This window comes from Lingula anatina, chromosome 2 (assembly GCF_051362555.1).
Source record: "Lingula anatina isolate TDL-2025a chromosome 2, LinAna3.0, whole genome shotgun sequence".
Lineage (NCBI taxonomy): Eukaryota > Metazoa > Brachiopoda > Lingulata > Lingulida > Lingulidae > Lingula > Lingula anatina.
Window position 1 is genome coordinate 21,235,493 of NC_141768.1, and position 28,000 is coordinate 21,263,492.

The following is a 28,000-nucleotide window of genomic DNA, read 5'->3' on the forward strand; positions in this document are numbered from 1 at the left end:
GTGAAACTGGCCCCTGATTTACAATTATAAGCCGAACCAAACGGTACTTTTGCCCTTCAAAACACCAAAAATTTCGGTCCCCTTTAGCGGACCCTGTACCCAACACCAAAGGGCGAGGGTCGGCTGTCGTATCTTCGCATCGTATCTCGTCAGACAGCACAACTAACACAACGTGATTGTGACGGAAACTATCCCAGAGAGCATCTGTTGTTTACAAATATTTCAATATGGCGGCCGGTGGAGATCAAAACTACCACCGCCGCCTAGACCAAAGTTTTGATGATTTGTCCAAATTACCTGACCAAGATCAAGCCTTGGTATATAAACTTCGGTCTGCGATTGATGGAGCACGCTCAAAATTCAGCAAACTCCGAGATTCGGTGGACGAAAAGTAAGATTGCATCCTAAATCGCCTGTTAAATAGTTAAATAAAGCACTCTAACACAAATGCTTCTTTTGTCAGTTTTGACTTTATTCGAGTCCAGTCGAAATCACGCGTGATTCACTTCAGTGAAATCATTCTTTCCTTCTGCATTTATACAAGTCATACTGCAGATTTCTGTACTAATTAGTGGGGGCGTCTCGATAGTCCGAAGGTTCATTGGTCCGAAGGTTCATTGGTCCGAAAAGTGGTAACATTTTCATCGATTTTTTAATCAAGGGTTCATTGGTCCGAAGGTTCTATAGTGAACATTCGGACCAATGAACCTTCGGACTATTGAACCTCTCCAAAGGAGGGCCAAACTCTTTCATTTAAAAAAGTCTTTCATTTACGGGTCATTCATTTACTATGATGTGCACCTTAGTGGTTAGCACGAAATTCATACCTAACATAACGATTTCTATAGCTGGCAAAGCGTAGATATTAAAATTGTCAATAGGAGTGCTAACGCTTGCATTCCGTGCTGTTAAGTGGTTAGTTTGATCAGATTATTTCCTTTCAAATAGATTATCTTATTATAATTGGGTAATAATTTACTCTATCGTTAATGATTTTGTTTTTACAAGTTTATTCAAATATAATGAAAGTTATGGCTACTTCAGGGGTGATCACTGAAAAAAGTTGGGTAACAAAACTGGATAACTAAAATTAGAAAGTAACAGAAAAAAATCTTAGACTTGCATGTATAAGTTTGGGGACGTACTGAATAACTGCAGTATATTGCTCAATAATTTCAATGATTTTCAGGGTAATTGCACAACTTCAGAAATATTTGTGCCAACCAATATTATGATAGTCACGTCCTAATTGCCTACTTAAATTTTGGTTGTTTTCTTACAAATATAAGACAGTGTATTCTTTTGTAATTCTGTTATAGAGATGAACTTCTTAGTAAAGAGACTGCACTAAGGAGAGCAGCTGAACAGAAACTGGAGGCTCAGCTGGTTAACATGTACCCAGACCAAAGTGTGAATGATGAGCTCCATGAGAGACTGCCCAGAGCAAGAAGGAAAAGCTCCCCTACAAAATCTCCAGTCATAGATGAATGGGTCAAGGAAGAAGAAACAAAAGCACAGAGGTATACATAATAATAAATGCACTGAGTATTGACAAATGCTTTATAGAAAAATGTGCCAGTTCAAACATTTAAATGTATCCAATTATGGCAGTGTAGTTAATAAGATATACAACATTAGCTTACAGTGAGAAATGTTAAATAACAATAACATGCAAGAAAATAAGACTTGGTCATACTCTACCTCTTGTTATGTAATTCATTGCTTTTGTTAAAGGTAAAACAATAGTAGCTGTATATAAGTGAGATTTCATTGTTTAAGATATTGAAACTTATACAAATGTATGTCATCAATTTTATTTATGTATTGCAGTTACAACAGTTATGGTGTTAAAAATGTGTTTCCCTCGATTTGAAATTTCAGTTTTGCCAACTTGGGGCATTTTTGCTTAATGAATATAATACATATAATTTACTGACCTAACATTACTACATGTATAGTACCGTCTTAGATTGAAATTAAACCATTAGATTATTTTACAACTTAATATAATGAAGATTAGGAGGATCTTAAGTAACCAGTTTATTCCAGTTAGAACATTTCGACAACATAAAAGACATTATTCAGAGTGATTGTTCTGAACTTCTGTAAATATGGACAAAGTAACCTCATCCGATGCTGTATAACATAATTTGATGATTATTTCTTCAGGAACTCAAAAGAAAATGATTCAGGTACGGAAACAGACCCACCAGAAAAGCCTCATGGTCGTAGTAAAACTAAAAAGAGGCCAAAAAGTGGGAAAGGTAGGTATGAAACTCTCATTCCAAAGCAGGATTCTCACTTTGTTTTAGATTTTAGACCCAACTGAAAACATAAAGGTAACATTATTTCAAAATCGCTATGAGCTTTGAAATATTGGTCCATTGAAACTAGTATTTCTTTTGATGCTGGTAAAACACAGTTTCCTCATTTTATTGTAATTGAAAAGTGACCATTTGTCAGTCTTTCATACCAGTTGGCCTACAACTGATGTAGGAAAGTGAATAAAAACTGTGAGTTTTTAAAACATTGCCCTTCAAGCAGAGCATTTGCTTCCATATGTATTTTCTCTAATAAAATGTTTATCCTGTTGTGATTTTTATATCATGTAATCACAGAAAAGAACTAATACATAAATAAATACATGCTCTTACAGTATTAATAATGATAATAGAATGTATCTCAGTCTGCTCATACACTACTTGTAGATCCATCAAGACATAGCAAGAAGCACCACAGAAGATCGTGGAGTGGAACTGAGACCCCATCTGAAGATGAACAGCACAGTGCTCGTCATATGCACATGTCTCAGACTTTTCCTGGCTTCTCATCCATGCCACAGGGAGGTTATGGTGGTCCTGTTCTTCCACCCATGGGATACTATCCACCTTTTCCATATGCACCACCCCCTCCAGTGATTTATGCACCATCCCCTCACATGCAGCCCCCATACTCTAGTGTCTTTTCTCCCCCTGCTGCTCAATCCACACCTGGGCGCCATGAAGGTCAAATTGCAAGTGAACATCAGGGTCAAGGTCATCCACAGGGTGAAGGTCAAACCCAGAAATCAGGTCAATCACAACGTCAGCCACAGGATGTTGGCCATGATGCTACACTGAGTGTCCCAGTAAGTGGGGGTTCACCACCAGTGGCTGGTAACTTGGGGGTCAGAAGGCACAGCGATCCACATGCAGAGGGAAACGCAAAGAAGAGACCACCCCACAAAAACCACACCGTGATTGGTTTGCCACATGATGTCACTGTTGGTCAAGATAGTCCTGTTGCTGGTGATGGCAGTTATATTTCAGTGCCTGTGGATGATAAGAGTAGATACTTGGATCAGAGTCGTCAGGTTTCTCTCCTGCTCTCAGAATTAGATGCTGCTAAAGACTTGAATAAGAAGGTATTTTTAAAAACATTATTATGGCTAAATGATATAGTTTAAAGGTTTATTTCATACGAGCATATATTGCATATAAATGTAAATGAGTTATTTTATCTTTATGTCAGAGATATTAATTGTAAACATTTAGATAAAACATGATAGATTGTTGTATTAGATGAAAATAATTAATGCTATTAATTTGGCAGCTTTCTGACAAACTGTCAGAAACAGAAAAAGAACTTGAGTCAATCAAAATTGCCATGAAAGCTAAGGCAACAGAATCAGAAGCAGATTTGGGGGCAAGAGCAACAGGTGAGGAGTTGAAATACTTTGTTGTGACAGATAAATTTTGATTTGAATAAATAGTTACTGAGAACAAGTAATCTAATGCAATTTTAGCTAAATTATGGTGAAAGTAAATAGATAATGACATATTTCTGAAAATAGTCGAACATTGAATTACTTCGACTATTTTGCACACTGCACAAATCAATGTGGAAATGCTCTTGAATTTTTAAAGGTAATGTTTCCTTTTATTTTATTGTACTTGATTATTTAAAAATTGATTGATGCATAAATTAGTTTTTTTCCTTGTCAAATTTCCTGCATTTAATGACATGTACAAAATCTTTTAGTTGTTGAATTACTGAATGTCTTTGTATACAATCTGATTCTTGTTTGACCATAAGATGAACATATTTTCTTCAAGACAAGAAAACAATAGGAGGACAGTCAGAAATTTTCAATTTAATTTCTATTTTATTTCAGCATTAGTGGAAGAGTTGTACAGGGCACAAAAGGAGAGAGATGCATCAGTAATGATGAGGCTGAGGTTGGCCAATGAGGAGCGTGATGAAGCCATAGAAAGATGGAAACAAATGAACCAAAGCTTGGCTAGGTTAGAAAAAAAGTTTCAGGTTTTTATGTGTAATTTAAATGTTCACCAAGAGTGAAAACCCCTGCCAAGAAAGAAGGCAATAAAAATTCTTTTAAGATATTATGTCCATGTTCAGTTGAAAATGTGATCATTGCTTTATAATCCAGAAAATTTCATTGAAAATTGTGAAAAATTTTAGAAATATCTTGTCCACTACCATATCAACACACAGATAAGCCAACTACTGATGAAAAAAATTAACTACCTTTTGTGGCAGTGGTAATAATAAGCCTGAAATTATCCTGGTCCTTGGTCAAATGGTATAGACAAGTAATAAAAAGGCCTGGATTTATTCACATTGAGCTTAAAGTTACTGTAAGTGTTGCAATTCTGAATATGTGTGTTAATACAGTTAACTGAATGAAGTAAGGTTCACAAAAAAAAACATAATACATTATAGTATCTAACATGTGCATGTTTCTTTTATTTGAATTATTTTTGCTTATCAGACACAAACTGTAAGATTCATGAAATTTTGCAGTTTGGAAACTGATGCTGTAAGTTACACAGCATTGATATCAAAATCATTTTATTTTCTGTCATTTGATCAATTCAAGTGGTAACGTAATTGATTTCAATAGAAACTAAATTATATCTTAAGAATCCATAGCAAACATATTCATTTCTATGCTATGTGAAAAATTCCTCATGGTCAAGTCATTCAATTTAATAGAAAATATTTGTTTTTGGCACTTTTACCCAGATATAGTTTACGTCAGGTATGTTTGGTATGCATGTAAAGAGATTATGGAAATCATATCACAGATTGTGGTCAACAGTATAGAACAGTTAGGTCCAGTAAAATGACTGGACCCTCAGACTAGAGAGTCACTCAACCTGGTTTCTTTGTTTGTAGTGTTGACTCTGGGACTGAACAATCAGATGAAGAGGATGTGGTAAGATCACTGGCACCTGCAATGATAACATCATAGTTGTTTTAAGAAGAATGGCTGCAGTAATGATAATATAGACATTTTTTATCAAAATTTCTGTCATTTTTTGTTGTCTTGAAATTTTTTGATACTTTTTAAATTTTAAGTAATAAATATACCTTTGTCATAAGTCAAAGAATAAAGATTAGTGATTCACATAAGATTATTTTTCTCTTTTAAGTAGTTTTGTATAATTTAAATGAGTTGTTTGAAATATATTTTAGTAAAATATAAATCCCAATGTTCAGGCAATTTTTCTGTAAATATAAACATGTCAAAAATTGCAACAATAAAATTAAATGCATAGATTCTTTGATATCTTCAGGATGTTCCTAGTTTGCTGTCCAAACTTAACCAGGCTGAATCTCCAATACAAATTGGAAAACATGGACATCTGATTAAAGACAAAATCAGTGGGACAAAAGCAAGAAGAAAAGAAATCACAATGGAAGAAATGAAGGCAATCCTGGAAGAGAGAGATGCTTTATTGGCAAAGGTTTGTTGTGCTTCAGAGGGAAATGTGCAAGTAATAAGTTGAAGTGGCAGGTCCTTTACACATTTTTACAGGTTGTTTCAGTGTTTCTTATTTATAAAAACCTTTTATCTTTCAGGTATATTTAATTTTTTTGGTAGGGGTTATCTTGGTTCTTTTCTGCCCTTATTACGTTTCAGTGGGATTTCAAAACAAAACATAATAAAAACATTTTAATATGACACTTTAAAGTTGTTAAATTAATGTAGTACTAAATTATAAAATTGTAGTTTTCAAACTATATCATTGCTAACACTGGAAACAAGAACATTATTTGGTGGGTTAGGGCCGCATCAATTTATCAAATGAATACATAGTAAAATTATGAATATAAATTGATCTGATTTTAAGAGCAAAATCCCCATTGTCTAATTGGCAATCAAAGTGAATTGCAAACAGTATAAATCTTTAAGCATAGCATGCATCCTGCTTACGTATATTTGATAAAAGGTACTGAAAATGAAATAAATTTCTAAGCTGACACTGGAAATATTAGGATAAATATGCAAGTTTTTTTTTACTAAAAAGTTACTCATCAGTTACACAAATAAATAAAAAAAAATTAATAAACTTATAAACATAGGTTTTGCTTCTTTTTCAAATATTCTTCTTCATTGTACATATGAATAAAATTAGCCAGGTGCATGTTGCAGGAATGGAAATCAGAATTTTATTGCATAGTGCCAACACCCTCCGCTTGTGTCCCTTCTGACGTGATGTGATTGGCACATGTCAACAGTGTTTGCTGGCAATTGCGTTAACTGTCAAAGAGTAAACTTTCCTGAGCAGAAATTAGCTGACTTTTGACATAAGATTCTCCTGCTACAAAACATTTTGATTGTCTGGCTCCAGACGTGGTCCTAATTTTTTTCCAAACTTGTAATCATCATTCACATGGTATTTGCTTTGGTATTCGAGTGTGAGCATTGGTGCCTACATTTCTATACAAGCCCGCGTTAGGTGAGAACTGACAATCTACTTTGTCATAACTAGGCAGTGATCCTTATTCACCGAACAGCATAAAAACCTAATTCATGTCTATAATTGAAATTTCACAAACATCAAAGGCCAGTCTGGCATTGACAAGTCAGATGAAGGGCTGTTCAGTTTGTGAAGTTTCTTGTAAAATGGACCGTGATCAAATAAATATGTATTCCATAGCAGCTGATCCCAATTAAAACTGCTGGAGGTCTCTAACCTTTAATTTTCCTTGCATGAGAATATTGTTGTTCTTTTGAGACCAGTTTATTTGCATCCACATTGATTTATTTACTGGCCCCATACCATCATGTCCCACCAGTAATAGTTTTGTCCAGAATTGCTCGCTTTGGTTTTTCATGGCAATTTCACAGCTCGCTACTTGCTATATCTTGTCCATATTTGCATAGCTAAGTCAATATAACCTTTTTGATCCTCCAAATTTTGTAATATTTAGCTGAGAAGAAAAGACACTGCGCCTTTGTGCGCAAGAGGAATTCAGTGTTTTCAAAACGTATCAATAGCATTAGTCAGCAAAGCGACGGCTACAAATAAAGCGGATACAAGAAAGTGATGTTTGCTCGCAAACTTCATCAAAGGATAGATAATATGGGGATGTTTGCTAGGAATAAACAAAAAACCCTAAAAAATAAATGTACTTATATTGTATCAGATTTTACACTACATTTCCGGAGCTATAAATGCTCTATATCTAAATCACGAAGAACATTAGGTCGCCTAGAAATCGATTCAGCAAGTTAGATATGCAAGGCACATGTTGTTGCCAACCGTCAGAATATCGATTGTCAGAATCCTGGAATTTTTCTGACCTGTTCCACAAATTACTGTGGTAAGTAGAATTTCATTTCAAAATTGAGTAGTTAAATTGCAATACTGGAAATTACCTCCTAGAGAGGCATATTGGTGTGTGCTCCAGAATGGCCTGACCTACATTGGGGACTGTATTGTATGAAAAAACCCGGCTCATTTTTCTATTTCCCTTTGACATGATGGGTTTTCTTTGTGGCTTTTTTCTAGTGACTGGCAGGTAACAACAGTTGCTGTTATTTTTACATGCCTAAGGGCCTCAATAATGACGCCAGCTTGGCGTCTGCCATTACCCAATGCTTGATGGAGGTGGCAGCCATTTTAGATTTTGAAAGTTTCTCTCCCAGTCACTTTATGCACTTTAGTTAGTTAAATTTTGTAGATAAACCATATTTTTATACTCCGATAGTAAGAATTGATTATATTGTCCATTGTTTTCCAAGATTCAAGCAAAATAGCAAAAAATTTTTTGTAGGACAGACATTTTGTTCATTATATTACCTTAACAAGTTTTACACTGCAACTTAATAATTTGTTTAATTATGATAAAAATAAACGAAAAATACTTTAATATTTAAAGAATCATATTATTTGCTGTTATAGTAGTATCTTTTCATTGTTGTTGTAATAATCTTGGAAGTTCATATATGAAATGTGTCCAGTTTCTAAAATGCTTTTCACTCCATGTAGAATGGTGTATATTGCAGTAGTAATTATTTTTGAAGTATACCATCTTAATGTGTTCAATCTATGTATTGTAGCATTTTATATTTCTAAAGAAATATATGACTTTTTCAGTGCAAGAAACTTGAACAAGAACTGATTAAACTCCAAAGAAATGGCAGCAAATACTCCCCCCAACATGAAAAAGAACAGGCAATTAAGGTAAGACTTTTCCAGGCTACCTTTCTTCATTGAAGAAGCAGTAGCTTTACAATGAACAGACAGGTCACCAATTTACTTTATTTTCATTATATATCTTTCCAAGTAACATTTAACATTCTTAACATCCTCCCCTGTGACATGGTATCAGGGAACTCCCTGTTGGTACCTTGGAATAAATCGTTCTTTCTGGTGTTTATAACTTATCATATCGCTTCTGCAAAATTTATCAGTGCTAACACTAAGCAAAAGAGACATTTTAAAGCATGCAAGTTGTGTACAGTGTACAGCAAAAAGTGTACACTAAAAAGTCTGTCATTTTGACCTCATTGACAAATCAAATTCACATCTCAACATAATTGGATTCAAATTGCAAGGTACTGTCTGGCCATTATATGTTTTATGCACCCTCATATTTTTATAATGTTAGCCCATAGGTATTTTACCATTGGGATCATATCAGGCAGTTTCCCAACTGATAAACCATACAAGTTGAAGACCAACCAACAGTTCTGGCCTAATTTGCATCATGTTTATGGTAGTTAGAATATATTTACATCTTTTAAGTATTCTGTCTTCTGGTCTTCATTAATATTCTTCAATACTACTGTTAAACTTGAATGAAAAATGCCTCCTAACACATTTTATTGCTTCTGGTCTTCTATTCTTCTTAAATGATGTGAACATGAATTTAGAATCAATTTCCCCTCATAAAATATGCATTTACAAACAAATATAATATTCAGAATTCTTTTCAAAGTTTATTTATCTCTTTTATTTTTGAGGGATGAATCCTTTGCAGTTCCAAAACATACATTCTAATAAAGCAATATCCCCTTACAATTTGTAAAAAGTCTCCCATGTGTCTAAATATGACAAATTACTATTGATATTTAGACATTGGTATTCAAGATAATGAAAGAAATCTATGAATAGTTTAGTTGTGTCCATATTTACCAATTATTCAGAGTTTTTACTAAATCAGTTGCCAACAGATAAAATCTACACACTTACTCTGCATTGCTTTGATAAGATTTATGAACATGCCTCCATTCCAGCTTTCCAAATGAACTTTCTAAATAGTGCCTCTTACACAAAATAAGATATTCAGATTGTAAGCTTTATGCCAAAGTGAAGTTGATCTAGATGCACTGTGTGGTCATTGTTAGCCTTAGTGATCTCTTGCTTTCAAGTGAAAAATTTAAGCATCATATTGTTAGGATTTCTTACTAAAATCTTGAATCTGGAAGCAGTGTCAGGTTGGAGTAATCATACAAGTTCACTCTTGCATGTATTCATGTTTTGGCCAAATACCTCATTTCCTTCAGTCACTAAATAAATGACAATTTGATGAATGTGATTTTTTTTTTTTTTTTTTGGGCAGATTGACTTTCTAGCTACAGGAGGTGAACTTTTGTACTTGTGTGAGCCCAGATCTGGCTGTCACAAGTTCATGATTCTATACCCTGCACTTTAGCATATGGATCCATTGACTTCAGCAGCTTTGCACCCACAGGAGCGTGTTGTGTCGCACTATGCTGGCAATATTGTATGAAAGCACTGATCCATACATATGTTGTTCTTCACCCTAAATTCATATGAACAACCCTTGTGTTTGTTAAGTCAAAATGCAAAGTGAAGGGGTAACACCTGGATTTTTTTTCTGTCATTGATCACAAAACTGGAAACGAACCTTTCATTGTCGTGAATTTATTTTTTAGATTACGCTGAAAAACTCCTTACAAATCATTTTTAAAATGGATCTTTAATCCAAGGACTAAGCAATTTTTTCACTGCAGAGGATCCAAAGTAAGGTTAGACAAGAGCAATAATAAAGATTTGTTGTGACCAACTTTAGCATGCAATAGGTTTTTGCTGATGATAGCATTCCAACACGATTTTAACTTGACACGGGGCATCTTTTTGAAAATATTCCATTTGTTGGAGTTGATGTTTGTGAAAATATTTCTATTAGACAAGAGCTTCCATGTAGGGCAAGACTAAAATATATTTCTAAAGAGAACAATTGGTAACTGGAGGAAGGTTTTTGCAGAAGAGGCAGATGGTTCCCCACAGAATTAGTTCACTACCTTGCTCTCTTGGTGTTAAACTAAGTGCCTTTTTAGTTAGGGTAAAATTGGTTTCGCACAACATGTGAAAGTGCAGTTTAAAGTAGCAACAACACTGAAGAGAAAAAAATAATTTCAAGATGGCAAAATTTCATGCCGTTAATTCCTTTAGATTAACATTGTTGTTTTATATCCTGGAATAGGCCAATACATCTTTAAAAACTCTGAAGGAACCATCCTTTTGCTCTGGAAAAGGATCACTCTGAATAGATGTAGATTCTATTACAATATGGGAAAAAGTTCCACCTGCCTTTGAAAAAGTTGGCTGCAGACCTTTACGGTGCAATCCAGAAAAGAAATTTGACATTTTAACTCGTAACTTTACAATGATACCCATCCATAAGTCAAAACTGTCAAAATGTGGATAATATCATTGCTGCTGACACGATGTCCAAACACCTGTTTATCAGTGTTATTATCTTTAGTCTGCAAGAACATATTTGATGTGATAAAAATTGTTATTTTAGCACAATCTGAATCTTATTTACCCCAAAGGGTTGAAATATAATGTCTTAAGTATGATATATTCACAATTTGTCAGCAAGATAGTATCACTAGGGTGAGTATGCTAGCAACTTGACTTTTGCATTACAGTTTGTTTCCATAAGGAATAATGACATTATTAAAGATTATTAGATGTTTAGGCATGAGTCTTCATCTTATGAACTTCTAGCATAATACAGTTTTGGGCAATTCCCTATTCATGCTTCAAAGTTGCAATGCAGTTTGCTCCTTACATAAAGGCCATCCATAAGCATTATATTGCACAGCATACAAGGGCATGTAGTATATTAGATGGTACCCTGGTTTCTGAGGATTTGACTCTTCCCTACATGCTGTTCAACAGGGAATTTTCTAATTTTAGGCGATTTTAGTCCCACTCAGTCACTTCGATGCACATGATTTCATGTAAGATTCTCTGATTTTAATGACCATTTTGTCTTTACCCATTCACACCCCTCTTTATAGCACATTTCATGATGTCGACATCACATTCAGTATATTCATATGTAAGCAACAAATTAAAGATAAGATGTTTAAAAATGCTTAGAAATGATTTCCATTTTTACAACCTATTTTAAGTTTTCAGGAAGCATGTTTGAAAAGCTACATGGTAAGATATGATGTCTACCTGTATAACAGATATGGAGCAGGAGTTCCTTGTGATAATGATTTCATTGGAGACATTGGAGACAATGATCCATTTTTTATTCAAGTGAACGTTTTCACAGGACATGTTTTGTGTGAGTTATGACCTAATACAGGCAGTTGAGCATACAGAAAGAGACAGGTTTATTGCCCTACTACAGTCTCTCTGTAATTTATGCTTTTTAATTTTACAAATTTTTTCTGCTTAAAAACTATTAATCATTTGCTCAGGCCATGGTAAGGACACCCAAAAGTGTATGGCAAAGTGAAATTTTGAGCTGATTTTTTTATAACTATCTTTCAACTAGAATTCAAGTTTTTGAATTATGAAGGCTACTTGTTTCCAAAGGAAGAAAGGGCAGGCACATTCCAGTGGTACTGTAGAAAAAAGGGGGTTTTATTACTGAATTTATGTACACACAAGTCTGATTGATTGGGTCTCAGTTGAATTCCATTGCAATACCACAGTAAAGAAAGGCAAAATGGCTCTGGTTTCAAAGTTTCCGCAAAGATGTCCAATTTCTTATGGGATAACATTTATGTCTTTGATCATGTATCACACCTGCTTGATGCCGAAGGTTTCTGCAGTTGTCCCTGGCAATGGCTGTAGATAGCTCTGGCAGCATTTAGAAACGTCACAAGGGCATTGTGGTCAGCAATTACATATCAATTATGAAAAAATAACAGTATACAGTGACATTGAAATAGATAGAAATAGAAAACTGTTTGAGATGCAGCATTCTTGAAATGTTTTTCAATATCAGAAAGCATTCTGTAAATATTAGGCTTCTGCTTGAAATGAATAGATAATGAAATCCTTTGTTTCCACGCCTACATCTCCTTAATCTAAGGTTTAATCAAGAGCTCTAGAGCTTTGTTGGCTGTGGAAGGTGTAATCAAGTGAACACGATTGGACTGGAGGTTTTCTGATCTTCTGTGTGGGTTTTGTTTTTATGAAGTGTGGAGAAATGATGGCTTGGCCTCTGATATTTACCTTCCATTTACATGCTTAACAAGTCACTGGTTCATGCCTTCTAGGTCAAGTCCAGTTCAGACAAGTTTGTACTTTAAATGAAAAGGAGCCAAAAACAAGGCACTAGATAACCAGCATACATAGCCAGTAATTAAAAGACGAAATACAGTAGGGTGTCATTGTGATCTCGCTCTGCTCAAACACACTTCTATGTGTAATCAAACTTTCTAATTCTATATTGATCAGTTTGTCTTATGACAAATTTTTGATGCAGTTCCATTCCCATTTGGACCTTGTCTGACTTGTATGTTGCTACCAGCACAACTATATCAAGTTTTAAGATAGGTCGATTGTTTTATATCAGTATAAGTATTTTTTTAATGAATTATTTTTGTATTCATAGAAAAAAGGCAAATGAAATGATAACACATCTTCAACAAAATATCCTGGTTGTTGACTTATATCAACTTGCATATTAACTTCCATAAAATATGTATTTAAATTATTAATTAATAATAAATTATAATTTTAGCGATGATAGAATAACCCAGGTTACAGTATATACACAGCAGATGAGCATTTTTGACTGAAAAATGGTAAAATGTAAATATGCCATGAAAACAATTCAATCCTCAAACTAAACCAGTGCCTCAAAAATGTTTTTAGATTTGATTTTATTTGCAAGCAAGGTAAAATGTTGAAAATCTGCATACTGGAAATCAGAAACACAGTATGTATATTTGAAACTAATTTTAATTTCAGACTATTTCTTTTTTAAAATAAATGTGTATGAATAGACCTTTTTTTTGTATCTTCTACACATTTTTTTCTTTTTCATTTTGTGATAGAGTTTCAACAACAGAAAATTTCGTTTTGCCTTTTAAAACCTTGCTTATATGTAAACTTCATGTGAGATCACTTATTTTTATTTTTTATAGGATGGTTGTCATAATATTTTTATGTACCATATATTATTTTTTTGGTAAATTTTAATGGTATTTTTTTCTAAAAAGCAAAAACTACAAATTGATTTATTACAGATATATGAATATTTTTGATACCCTTGCTTCTTGCCTCTTTATATTCTATAAATTAAGGACCATAACTGATAGAGATAATGTTGTGTCTAGGTAGCAGATAGGACTATTACTAACCAGCATCAAATTCTATATTTTAGAATTAAGTATAATCTTACCTTATCATCTAGCCTGGTCTTCTTTTTGGTGGTTGCCATCCTCCTCAGTGCAGCTCACCTCAAGCTGATGAAATGTATCTCACCAATTTCGGAAAAGAATGTGTTTCTGTCTTTAGATTTCAATATGGTGACTGCCTTTAGAAAATGAACCGTGGAAAAAAAAGGAAATTCAATGGCCACCAGACATCCCATTTCCTGTTGGAAGCCTCCACCTTGTCATTTAGTTAACATTAGGGAATAGCATGTAATCTCAAATTATATTTGTTCCTAACAAACAACATGGCCCTACAATGTACCCCAGAAGAATCTCATTGTTCTCAGGGTAGGTAAATAGTTTTGCCACCAATTAAAATTCTTATGGGTAAAGAACGTGGAAGGGGAAACCTTCAGAGCCAAACCTGGTGTCAAATTTGCAGAAGGGAAGGGTCACTTGGCTCAGGGGTGATGTATAGAGTTTCTCCACTATAAGACAATGAATTGGCCTCTCATTTTAGATTTGTGATTTCTTTGGTTTGAATGTGAAAAACTTTTTAACCATAACTTGACTGAGGTTTTTTATTTTATTTTTTTTCATGCACAGCCATAAAGATTTATTTGATGCAATGTCAATAAAATGTATTGGGCTGACAATAACCAGTAGTCAGTATCTCTCTCTCTCTCTCTCTCTCTCTCTCTCTCTCTCACACACACACACACACACACACACACACCCCTCCCCCCCCCACACACACACATCTTTCTATTAGCATCCTCATTGTTCAAAAACCAATAAAGATACATGAAAATAACATGGTTTAGAACTTATATTGAAAGTTCTTATTGCTGAGATTAAAAATACCCTAGGGGTGGCTGGACTTTTGTTTTCTGGCAGGCACCTGTTCTTTTTTGGAGCCCCTTTATGTGACATTGTGTTTAATAATTAATATCTGGCTTTGATAGAACATTTATCATGTATTTGTTGTGTGGTGTGCAAATTGACTCATTTTGTAGGACTACTATTTGGCACATTAAGGAGGCTTTTCTCTGTCAATGTTGACTCATGGTGACATGTACACAGTGAAACAGTCTGTTAACAAGAGGCAGTTTTTTATACCACCAGGTGGCAGTGGTGTCTTCATGCCACCATAAATTCACAGGTTTTGCCCGCTTTTGTTGTAACAGGTTTTCTTCCCCAATATTTGCGGATAGTTGCAGGCTTCTATTAATAAATCAGAATGCAAAGAAATCAGTGAAATTGGGATTATGAAAAGCTGACTGTGTAATGAGTATCTCAGATCTATGTTTAGCAGATAATGAATACAGCCTATAAATTATAAAAAGGGATGTTAAGCCCATAGCTGCCAAGATGACAAACAAAAAGTTTAAGCCTATTAACCACAATAATTTGTCACAAAAATAATAGGAATCAAATTAAATGTCATCGTACAAGGGGAAATGTAAATTGCACAGAAGTTTCATTTATTTGTTTGCCATTACTCACAGTATGATAAGATAATACTGCCTTTTCCGTTTTACTCCCGATTTCGTACAGTTTTGTCATGGTAGCTGGAATTTAGGGTGGACATTGTACGTCATTCAGTTTATGATAGTAGCACTTCGAAACAGGAAGCCTGATAAACTTTGCTCTAGTAGGCTTGTGGTGTGAATTTATTTCTGTTATCAGTGCAAATAGGACAACTGCATGTTATCGCTGTTGATAGGGGCTGATCCCTCCGCATGAACAAATTTGTGCAGGAATCTTGCCAGCACACATATTAACCGTTCATTTGTTTAAACTGCCTATCGAAAAGTTGACTAAGGCTTGTTGAAGTGCTGGGGAAATATTTTCACATTGATAACATTTGTGAATGAAGATGGCATTGGTCTTACTCCTAAAACAACATCCAGTTATGTTAAAGCACCATGAAGAATATACAATGCTGAGGGTTCAGGTTTTTCTCCCGTCCCCCATCTTGCTGGCGTTCTTGAATATTGAACTTTGTCACTGTGATAAAGTAATAACATGCGCAATCCATTGTCGCCTAGGCGGACCTTGCGGTAATATAGATTCCACCTGTACAGAGAGGACCTGAGAAGGATTAGGGGAGATAAACAGTTATTACATGGCCGAGGCTGTGTCAATAACAAAACTTGTCAGGAATATAAATGAGATCCTTTGCATATTATTAACTTGTAGAACTTCAGAACCTTAAGCTGGTGCTTACTGCAACTTTTGCCTCCATCTGAAAGAGGTCCACTCAAAAATGACCCCTTTTTCGCGATTTTTAAGAGTTTATGATGAAAGCTTATTGGTTGTTTGATATCGCTGTCTGACATCTGATTGACAGGGGGGCAGTTGGGTTAGAGGCGGTGTGGTTGAACTTTGAAATGTGGCGTGGTGTGATAAATTTAGAGATATACAAGTCTAACTTAAAGAGTTCATATAAGATTATCCGTGCAAACAGTTTATGGGCTAACATTGATGTCCTTGTATTGAACAGTATTTTTATTGTGCTGTCCTTAAAACCATTGTTTTTGTGTAATGTTATCTCATCTTGTACCAAGAAAACAATTGTTATTTGTAAAAAAAAATGTTAATGACATCAGCAGTTTTTCATGTTTCTGTATTTTTTCTTAATGATTTCAAATTGTATCTGTTCAATCATGTCTTTGTGGAGCTTTCCATGATATTTTAATGACATATTAATCTTTTTACATCAATAGGATGGTGATATAATATATTTCTTGCCATTCTATCTTTGATTTTATTCATTATGATACATTTGAATTTTCATAAAATAGAGGATTATGGGGAAAAAGTTGTAAAAGGGAAAGATGTTATTGTTGCTTGTGGAAATCAGAAATACCATTTATAAAATTTATTTTCTTTCACTTTTTTATTATCTTTTTCTTTGAAAGGATAAACTTCTTTTACTAACTATGAAGAATGACTCATATCTCACGCCCCACATTTTAACTGTAGGACCCTTATCTCATGTTGGCAACCGCTTGATGAAAAAGAAAGCAATGCGTAACTTTTTAAATATATAGATATATGTGTGTGTGGGTTTGCATAGATATTCCTAAAGAAATGGTGTGTATAGAGTTAGCCTCAGTCAAGTTATGAATAGTCCTCCCTTGCATTGGAGTAACACGGGAGCATTTGAGTTAATATTTAACACCAGTAAATAAATAAACAAATGAACAAGCCATTATGCTATCTAAGTAAAACATTACAAGATTCTTTCATTGTAGATGTTGATACTTGAACGTGGCTGGTCAATATGAACAGTTGACTTCAAATGTTTTTAAAGGCACTCTAGTTCAACATGTGTGTCTGTATATCTCAGGATTAGCCACTGTGTACTCTCTCTTGTTCTTCATCTCGATATTTTTGTGAACTTACAAAATATTGAACTAGGGCTAACAGCTATTTTAATCCAATCAACAGCCATAATTTTCTTTACCAACAACTCAAATTATTTGCCTGGGTGAATCAATCTCTCCACGATAAACACTCCACTCTAAAGTGATAATATTTGAATTATGGAGATAAAGTCGTGTTTTATAATATTTGATCATCAAATTTCAGCCTTTTCCCAATTCAGGCCAGTGCACATCCTGTATTTGTATTGAGATGTGGCTACGCTTCATTAGGGCTGATTAAAATGCTGAATCCCAGTACAGGCAGCTTTCTGTCCAAAAGTCGGGTATTTAGGGAGGGAATTGAATCACTTTCTATGTGTGAGCGGGTAACTGATGAATCCTGATTCAAATAGACGTATTGTCATTTGATTGACGCACCATATTAGGAATCTCACAAGTAGAGAGAAAGTATTTAACCATCTACTCGAGACTTTTGAAGGTTTTATTTTTGTTGGGGGTACTGCTATAATTGCTTTTGTGTCCCCTTTCACCTGAAGTGGGCTAGCTGGGATAGAGTTTAGCACTACTGGTAAAACAAGGCTTTTGTTAACTTTGTTCATAACTTCTACACAGGCATCAGGACTATTGTTCCCTGCCATTAATGTCATTGTAATTCCATTCGCTATTTGTTGACTCAATCGTCAGGTAACGGGGCACCAGTCTCCCTGTGTACACAGTGTTTAGCACTATTGATTGGGCTTAATTGAGTCTTCGTGTGAGCTTTGCTCAGTTTCCCTTGCCGGGCCCTTCAATCTGTCAATCCCTTGCCTGTCATGACGAGCATGTATATTCCCCAGCTTACAGCCGGGCATGCAAATTGCCATGAGAACGGCATGAAATCAAATAGAACAGATACTACACGTTGTCATGTATAGTTGCAGGGTTTTTACAGATCTCTATTATTGTTGGTCCATATCTATGTCTAGTGGTTGAAGTGAGCACAATGACACCAATAATGGTGTCCATTTCTTTTCTGACCGCTACAGACATCGTGGCGCCACTGACCATTGATATTTGATTGTGGCAAATGGACATCATTATACCTTTTAAGCATACTCTATATGTGCATGTGTGCATATCATGACTAAGTTTGTTTTAATGTATTTCAACCATTTATGTGCTCTTGTGATATTTATTAATGAAAAGCAAATAATACGGGAAAGGAATCACCGAAATTCTGACGTCAGCTTGGCCATCTGTCTCGGCCTCATCCAACTTGGGTTTCTGATCTTCTGGATGGAAACTGGAACATTGCCTCTGTGAATGAAGAAGTCAACACTTTTGCCAATATTTATTGTTTGCTATATGTAGTGTGTGGCATTGTGAATAAAGCTGGTATCTAACAGGTGATTGTATTGTGCTACTTTCTGCCTCATTAACTCTTCAATAGTCTTATCAAACAGAGAATTTAAGGCCTTTATCCTCCCACAACAGGTTTTAATTGCTGAGAAGGAACCATACTGCGGATGGCAAACTCTGCAGGAGAAATGAGCAAAACTCTTACGCTGTTTATTCACAGTGTGTGTAAATTTATACAAATTTTGCATTGCATGCACACTAATGTATGCTCAAATATAGTCCAACAGATGAATCAATATAGTAAATAGCACAATAGCATGTGTAATTAAAATATCGATTGGCGAGTGAGTTGACAGTGCAGATATAAATAAAGAATGAGGTAACTTTGCAACCTTGTAGTGGACTATGGTAAAAAGTTCCCTTCATGTGTTACATAAGGAACAAGCACAGTCCAATAGTAATGGTGAAAATTAATGAGAATTTTGTCCAATTGGGTCAACCAATTAAAACATGTGGTCAGTTTCTCATTTCCATCCATTCATAAATTTGTTGATTAAGATGAGTGAGAAAACAATGGTGTCTACCTTTTAATATTTATTATGATGGAATATTTCAGTATAATCGATGTTTGCACATTTCAAAAGTATCAGTGAAATACTTCATGATTATAAAACATGAGTCTCCTTTTTTTAAAACTTTGATCCATTTGATATTTAGTGGGTGATAACAGAATAAAGTTTTGATGGTATGGATTTTTAAGTTCATTTAAGCTTATTTGATGCTGGCGTGGTTTGTTTTTTTATGTTGTTTTGTGTAGTGCATATTTATTCTTTTGCATTTTTTCCAAAAGCCAATTATTTGTAAAATTTGGTATAGAAAGGTACATATTTGTTTCCTTTCTTCCTGGTTTTTTAGTTGATTTGGCAAAAACATCCTGGGGTAGCGCTAACACTTGCCAATTTAGCCAAATGCTAAAACTGACTAAAATTGGCTAAAAAAAAATAGGGTTGATTGGACTTGTTTTACTTAAAGTTAAACCATTTTGTGAAAAAAAGCAATGAAAAAGTAGTGATTTGACTAAGTGAGTAAAAATTGCTAGTGCTACCCCAGACATCATATCATCCATAATGTCAACATTGGCTCCCCATAAAATTTTTTCACGTATGATTTTACCCTTTTCAAGAAAGAAACTCATGGTTTTTAATTTGAATTTTTCATATTTTTAAATGTCTTTCTTCCATTTGAATTTTTGACTCTAGTATACATTTTTTTAGTCCAATAAGTATCTCTTACAAAAGTAAAGAAGGTGCAGTGACATGCAGTCCTCAAAATGTATTGTATATCTGATGGATAAACCATTTATGGTTTGCCTTGATTTGAAAGAAAACAGCAACAGTGCTGGTGGTTATAGCAACATCTCCCTTTTTGAAAATAACATGTAGCTTAAAGCCACCATAACCTCATTTTCCTCACAGAATGCATAATCCATTAGCCACTAATGAAAATTTAACAGCTGATTTTTTTTCACATCCCAACTGTTGTGAATGGATTATTTTTACCAAGGTTTCATTGCCTCTGTGCTCTGCCTTTCCCTCTTTTCTTCCCTCTTTCCCAGTGTATGCACTACTGCTGTAAGCAACCCAATCCTCCGATTCCATCCCCACGTAAACCTCCATTGCCCCCCCTTATAATCAGACCATGCCCCAATACCTTTGTAAAATGCAGAGAAAATCTCTGAATTGGGAGAAACTATAGCTTTCCCTCAACAAGTGTTTGTTTGTTCTCCTCTTTGGTGCCAGTGGAGGGTACAATGGAGAAGCTGTCACACTGTATTTTGACTAAAGCTCAGCGGCACACCCTCAAGGGTATTAACCAGGCTCCAGTCAGAGAGAAAATCCCGCTTTATGCACCTTTAGGATTACCATCCAGGGAATTACTTGCATTTGCATGCTGACAAGAGTGTGGGAGACCCTGTTTTTGACTGAGGGAACTGGCCACTTTGCCTCCAGAAGAGTCCTTGTCATACATACAGTTGTGCCCAAGCTTAATTTCAAACTTGTTCACTGTCTCAATAGGTGGATCTTGATGCAGCTTAAAAGGGATTCCACTTTCGGAATGGAGATCAATTGGTTGGAGCAGTTGATTGAGTTGCAATACAAGCCCAAATTTTTAATTTCAATACCTTAAGAGGATTTTGGAGTCTTTCGCTCCACTGTTAAAGTGGGCATATGAATGCCATAAATATCCTTCACCGTTTTAGTCTTTTATTATAGTGCCTGTCTGGTTATAACTTTGCCCATTATTTTTATCTTCACCTCAAGAGAACAACAAAGGGTCTACGGCTCACCTGAGAGGTTTAGGACCATAGAGAAATGTAACATCAGTGTCCTTACCTACAACAAAATCTAATGAAGCTCTATCCTCTGGCTTTACCCATGCCACTACAGTGCCCCATCTTACATTTTTCTTTTAATTATAATATATGGCAAAATCTCTCATATCAGTCGTCTTTCATTAATATTTTCTGCTAATACAGAGGGTTTTTTTATTATTTATTCAAAAATGATGTAGTATTTATAATGAAAAGGCAACCCCTCTCCAATTCAACTGATCTATGGTCATGTAACAATTTTGTCATTTATTAAGATTTTCATAACAATTGGAATTTAATTTCAATAGCAAATTTACAAAAGACAAAGGACATTGCTGAATGTATTAAATTATAATTAGATTTACAATTTGTCTTCTTTGAAACTTTTTTCAACAAGTTTTACGCCTATTCAATTTCTGTTAGAATGTTGAAATTTTTTTGTGCAATTCAAACATAGAAGTTAAAAAAAGTAGTTTTAATTCAAAAAGTTGAATATAACTTGTTTTATTGTTATAACTTAATGAAAGCATGCTTTAATTTTATTTTATTTCTTTCCAGGCAAAGCTTCTGGCGACCCAGCAAGAGAGGGACATGGCACTGGCAAAGGCTAGAAAGATGGAAGAGGAAATGCAGAACATCAGGGTCTATTATAGGTAATAATGGTGAAGATTATCAAACTCTCAAACTAAATTATTAATTGACTATGAATTATTATTATTATTATTATTATTATTATTATTATTATTATTAGATCCACATTTACTAAGAAGTTTACTCATTTACTCAGAAGGTTAAAAGAGTAAATATAAATTTTAGAAAATGACAAAAAGTATTTTTCAATGTTTTTAAAAAAATTATTTTTTCCACCAAACTGATCAGTTTCGTTATATTTTCCAGCAAGACTGAAAATTAAAAGAAAACTGATTGTTATGTGAAAAACCATATTGAAATATTTTTTTGTAAATGATATTTGGAATAACAAAACTGCCACAGTCCTGTACACTGTACATGTACTTCTATAAGTGTTGTATCGCTGACCTTTTTGGCAGACGTTTATTAACAGCATTTTTCTCCTTATTTTTAGCCTTCATAAGTCGCTGTCTCAAGAAGCTAACATGCGCGATCAATTCAACAACACCCTTGGTAACATCGAAGTCCAACTAAAGCAGAAAGAGGCTGTATACGAAAAGGTGCAGAAAGATAGCAACCAACTGTTGGCACGCCTCAAAGGGGTACAGATGGAGAAAGAGCAAGCGATGGCCGAACTAAACAAATCCAGGATGGCACAGAAAGAGGCTGAAGAAAATGCAGAAAAGTATGTTCAATTTATTTTTATTATTTTAGAAATTTTTTGGTACTTGAACAGACTAATCCTCTTGTGCTAAGTGTAATGTTGATATTAAAAAAAGTTTTAATCTATTAAAATTTAGGCTTGAACCATAATTGTTCTTTGTCTATTGTGCAGCATAAGATCTGAGGAATATCTCTCTGTTTATTCAAATTACAAAAGGCCTCCATAATATTGTTTGGTTTATTGACTTCACTTAAACATAAATTGACTTCAGGTTGATTGAAATTATGTCACTGATTATAGCCAGTGTCAACTTTCTGAAAGAAGTTAGTCTGTATATCAGTAACAGGTCAGATATTAATGGCCTGTAGTAGTTTCACCATTTAGTATGGTATTACTTGACTCATTTTTTGCTACATGAAACCCCATCTCAGAATATTGGGGCAGAAATTGGTGCCTTTGTTGATATTGTAGAAGTCAGACACAGATGCTAGCATGTTACAATTGGATATAATACAGACAAAAGTTTTATGCATACTAATGGCACCAGCCATTCCGGTGAAGCTGAATACAGTCTTTCTCCTCTGTGTGTACTAACGTTTAGATGTATTTACCAATATTTTCATAGTGCTGATGAATGGCTGCCTTACCTGCAAGCTACCGAATATGGGCCGTAAAAAACTTAATGTGCTTCGATTTATCTCATTTTTCAGTTGGTAATATTAAAATAACTGAGCCTGAGGGATCAACATGTGATTTGTCCTTCAATGCTGCATAACCCTCTCAGCCTCTTGGTCCCCTTTAGACGGACTGCTATTTTGGAAGGAAATATTATATTTTAGGCAAACACTTTGCATTGAATGTGAAAGTATTTAGTCTCCCTTGCTCCCTCAGGGAGCAAATGTTTGAAAAAACATTAATTTACCCAGTGAGTATTTTTGTGGCATTTTTTTATTTTTTCAGAATGGAGAGACTGGTAAATGTATTGCGTCGCAAGATCAGTGGACTTGGGATGAAACCCGATGACTGATTTTCCCAGTTGGTTCAAGAGAAAGAAAAAAATCAAGAGTACTCCAGATTTTTTAGCCGAGGAGATAAATAAGGAAAAATCACTCTGCCAACCAATACCAAAAAATATCAACTTTGCAACTTTATTTCCTCATGCTTTGATTCTTGGTCTTTGCATCAGTTGCTACCAAAAGTCAGGTTTGACAATTCAAGAAGTATTATTTTTATTTCTTAAACAGTCAGTTTTATGCACTGTTAGTTATGACCGTAGGATCTATTTGGATATATCATATATCATTAAATTGTAATTGATTTTAGTTCTTTAACAAAATATATAATGTAATATATAATGATATGTCTATGTAGCACTTCATTAAGGAAGCACTGCTGTTTATAGATTACAGATATATACATCCTTATTTTGTTATAAGATTAAGCAAGTTTTTTTATTTTGAAATTTGTTATGCAGCGTTGATTATTTTTCTTCTGATGCCACATATTTTGATCATGGTAGAAATTGCATGATAGCAAATTTCGTTTTCATGCTTGTTCTGTGTTTTCTGATTTACATAATTTAAACACCATACAAAGCACTGGTTTTTTGACAAATACGTCCAGCCATGTAGAAAGTTTTTTCTGTCACAGATTGACAGTGTTCAATGCAGCATTGTGTCCTTTTAAAAGGTAATGTCAACGAGCGTTTGGCATTTAAGGGCTTTAGAGTATAAAACTGCATTAATCATGTTTATCTATAAATTAAAGATATTAAAAGATGAATATTCAATATATTGCAAACAACATATGTTTGTGGGCAAATACTCAGTAGAATGCGAGAAGCAGATTTGCATATAGATTGCTTGATTGTAACCAGTACCAAACGGAGTTTTGTTTTGTTTGAATCATTTTAGTCACTGAAATTATATCTAAACCAGTGTGTATTTGTTTACTCTGACTAGGTATCTGTCCATTGTTTGATCCGTCCTTGTCTTTAAATGTCTGAACTTTTGAAGGCTTTTTTTGTACTATTATTAGTATCATTATAAATATTTAAGAAACGATTTATGCGTTTCGAGAGAAAACCATACGTATACAGGTTTTTCTGAACTATGCATTTAATGAGAATTATGCTACAGGTTATTTTTACAACTTTACACCATTTTTGTGCTTTGTAATAACAAGAAGTTTTCTTCATTAATAAAGAATTTTGCGGCCTTACCACAGCGTTCATCGTAGATATTTTGGTCAATCTGACAGGTTAAGAATGAATTTCTTGAACAAAGAAACGATACGTCACTGACTGTTTTGATATCAAGCTAAGAAACCAAAAAAGCCACAAAATATTTAGATACTTTGTCTTGCTAAGTTGTAACTAATCTTGGTCGAAAAAACCCCAACATGGGAACAAATGAGGTGCTTGATTTACTTGTTTATTGACAGACAAAGCCTCAAATTGGTTGCTTTGCAATTTCATTTCGTGAAATTGGTTCAGCGGATGAAAATGATTTGATTTCTTATGAGGAAATGACATTTGCTTCAATTTAATCGGCCCTGCAGTCAACATGAAGAAAAATTTCTTTATCTTGTTTACATGGACAATTTGAAGAAATACAGATGGCAACCAAAAAAATTATTTCGGTTATTTAGGCTTTTACCATATCAATTCCCGCTTGAATTTCACAATGAAAGAGAGCATAAAAAACGTTTCAAAACAAATATTTCATTCGGATCCTAAACACTTTTTAGGATCCGAGTGAAATATTTGTTTTGAAACGCGAGCTTTGCTTTTTATAAAAAAGAACATAGGTTTATAAGAAACATTTTGTTGTACTAAATTTCCGTTTAAGGTGCTTATTTGCATTTTTGTAGCAATTATCTTTTTAAAGATGGCAAAGCCCAGCTTTAATTTATCGACGACGTACTAAAGGATATAACTTGAATACTGGTATTAAATCCGCGTGCATATTGCATGTATTTAGGCTTTGTTTATTTAATTTCTTCCATTTTTCACCATATTGTGTATACGCCATGAACAAAATCAGTGAATCGTAAAGCGTCAAAGTTTTCAGTAGGTTAACATTGTTTTCTCAACTTTTTTTTCGTTTTTTAGTCAAATGCATGTTTCTACTGTAACAATCATTCATTTTTCTTACAATAAACCAACAGGAAATTGCAAGTTTTGCTGTCTGTTTCATTCTCAGCTCTCCGATTTGCTGGTGGTGAAATGTCAACGCGCCATTCCCGTTGATTGGCCATATCGTCTGCTCACTGAGAAACTAGGAAGCGCTCGGCGACGCAAAGTCTTATCTGGTGTTTGAACAGAAAGGCTTCGGTCAATAAAGAAATTAAAAAATGATGAGCCTACACTACATATGTATCATTGACGGCTGCACAAGATAGAAAACTAAATCGATTGGAAAGAGGATCGATGCGTGATTATGTCTAGGCAAATCAAGTGTCATGCGGGGTTAAAACTGAGAGTTAATCATTTAGTTGTTATTTGAAATGATACTGCTTTTATTATATTTCAGCGCGCTTCAATTATTCTCTTCTTCATACCATTCCTGTGTTCGTCTGCTGGGAATGGCTTCGAGTTGACGCAATGGACACAAAGATCCAATTAATTCTTGCCTATAGCATTTTTTTCGCTTTTAAGGAAATCGTAGAAATGCTCTTGTAAGATACCCTTTTTCACGCGATATTGCTTTGCAAAGATTACATTAGATCGATCTTGTCTTTTTCACAGAACGCTTGACATCACTTGGCATTTTGAACAATGTTTGCTGGACCACAACTATCACGTATTATTTCATACGGATCAGCGGAAAATTTATGACTTGTATTAATACTTAAGGCGAAATATTTCCCTTGAATTGAAAGCTTCGAGATATTTTTCAAAAATCTTTACCTATAAAAGAAGAGTTTATTTATTTCATTTTAATTTCTTTTTTTTTTTTTTCTTTTTCTTTTTTATTTTTTGGAAGGGAAGCCGCATGTAATTGTCTTTGTCGTTTTCTTAATTTTATTCATTTATGTCATATTTTTGTTCAGAGACTCTTTATCAAGAATATAGTCGAATTCGTAATTATAGTTTAAATAACATATAAACTATAATTCGTAATTATAGTTTATATTTTATTTATTTAAATATAAACAAAAATTCGATACATTATTTTTGGCCAATTTATTTGGTGACTTCTTTCGAATAAAGAAAATTCCCTAAGAATTCTCATATTAATTCAGGCAAAATATCACCACTAGGGATATCGTGCAAATATTCTAAGAGGAAGTATAGCACACTATTTTGCTTAGAAAAATTCATAATTAATAGTTCCATTATTTTATGAACAACATTGAGGTTTTATCGCTGCGACTGCAAAATGGGGACTATGACAACAGGCTAAATGTTTATATTTATTTCATTCACCTCAACGTATTGGTAATGTTACGTGAAAATATTTTTGCTGTCAATGTAATAATAATGAAAAATAAATTTAACCTAAAACCTTTGCTTTTATTTCTCGTCCTCACCCCACGAACATGTCAAGCGTGACACGAAAAGTAAATCGTCATTACTGCAAGGATAATGATCAATACAATTTAATCGGACTCCTTGTTTTTATATTTCTACCCTAACCTTATTTTACATGTCAACCATTTATTACTGGCACTGTAATAAGAATAAATGATATATTTAAATTTGATCCCTTGTTTATATTCCTACCGCCCCCCTCATTAGAAATACAGGAAAAAGCCCCTGTTATCACTGCGTTGCCAGTTAACGGCGATCAAAATCGGATGCTCTGTTTTTATTCTTATTTTCGTGTAACAAGCCCGTGAGTATTATTCTGGAATCAGATTCGTTTTTTTTTTCTATTGTGCCCCACTTACGGCATGCCTGTTGCATGAGAAAGCTCTCAGCGTAACTGTAACTGTCTTAAAAGTCCATTCAAAATTAAAAGCTTGTTTTTATTTCTCCTCTCACCTCACCAACATGTCAACCGTTAACCCCGTCTGGCACATGTTATCATGCTACATTGTTCAGAAAACCCCTTGCTACTGTCTTTCTGAAGACGGTTTCCGGGTCCTTTCATGCTGTTCACCACACCTGAAGAATTGTGTTGACCAACAACGAAAAGGTCATTTTCACTCCGTTTTCACTGCAAATATGCCGTTTGGAAAATCCTCATTGTAACGGTGTGGCAGAATGAGCCACGGATAGAGTCCAATGGTGTAGGGCTTTCATCCCCTTTGTGATAATAACAAAACAGAGGGCATTTAATTAATAGTGTTGTCATAACTTGCTGTAAATAAAGTTTTGTTTGGAGAAAGGCTGGGAGGGGACAGAAACATGAGCCGGCCGGGACGTGACAATGCTGCAGAACGGTGGCTTTTATTTTCACCTTTGCTGCCGTGGGGAGATGTGGACGCCTGTTTGCGTCAGGAACCCTTCCGGAGGAAATTAATCTGAATTCTTGAATACACAAACGGGGTAATTTAGCTTAACATTAGAAATGTGTCAAAACCGACATCCTTGACATGTACACTAAGTCTGGATTCATGCCACCTTTAATAAAAAATGCTGAACGTATTTTTGCCCGACAAATTGACAAATACAAGAAAACTATTTTTTTAATTGGTGAAGAGATAATAAAGGGAAGTTTCGTGAAAATATAATACTCCTATGCCTCCGGATACCATTTCAGTCT

General features: G+C 34.5%; 1 protein-coding gene across 2 annotated transcripts; it reads left to right on the top strand.

Moving 5' to 3' along the window:
* Positions 1 to 202: 202 nt before the first annotated feature.
* Positions 203 to 24,509, top strand: LOC106156015 (uncharacterized). Of its 2 annotated transcripts, none has more exons than XM_013531081.2 (12): positions 203 to 391; positions 1,320 to 1,520; positions 2,170 to 2,264; positions 2,709 to 3,403; positions 3,592 to 3,697; positions 4,154 to 4,283; positions 5,179 to 5,218; positions 5,580 to 5,750; positions 8,391 to 8,477; positions 21,554 to 21,648; positions 22,080 to 22,310; positions 23,250 to 24,509. In XM_013531081.2, the coding sequence occupies exons 1-12, from the start codon at positions 228 to 230 to the stop codon at positions 23,314 to 23,316; spliced, it is 2,082 nt and encodes a 693-aa protein (XP_013386535.2). In that variant the 5' UTR covers positions 203 to 227; the 3' UTR covers positions 23,317 to 24,509. The 2 variants fall into 2 exon arrangements, with proteins under 2 accessions (XP_013386535.2, XP_086860752.1); XM_087004626.1 differs by having other exon boundaries at positions 2,170 to 2,192.
* The last annotated feature ends 3,491 nt before the right edge of the window (positions 24,510 to 28,000 follow it).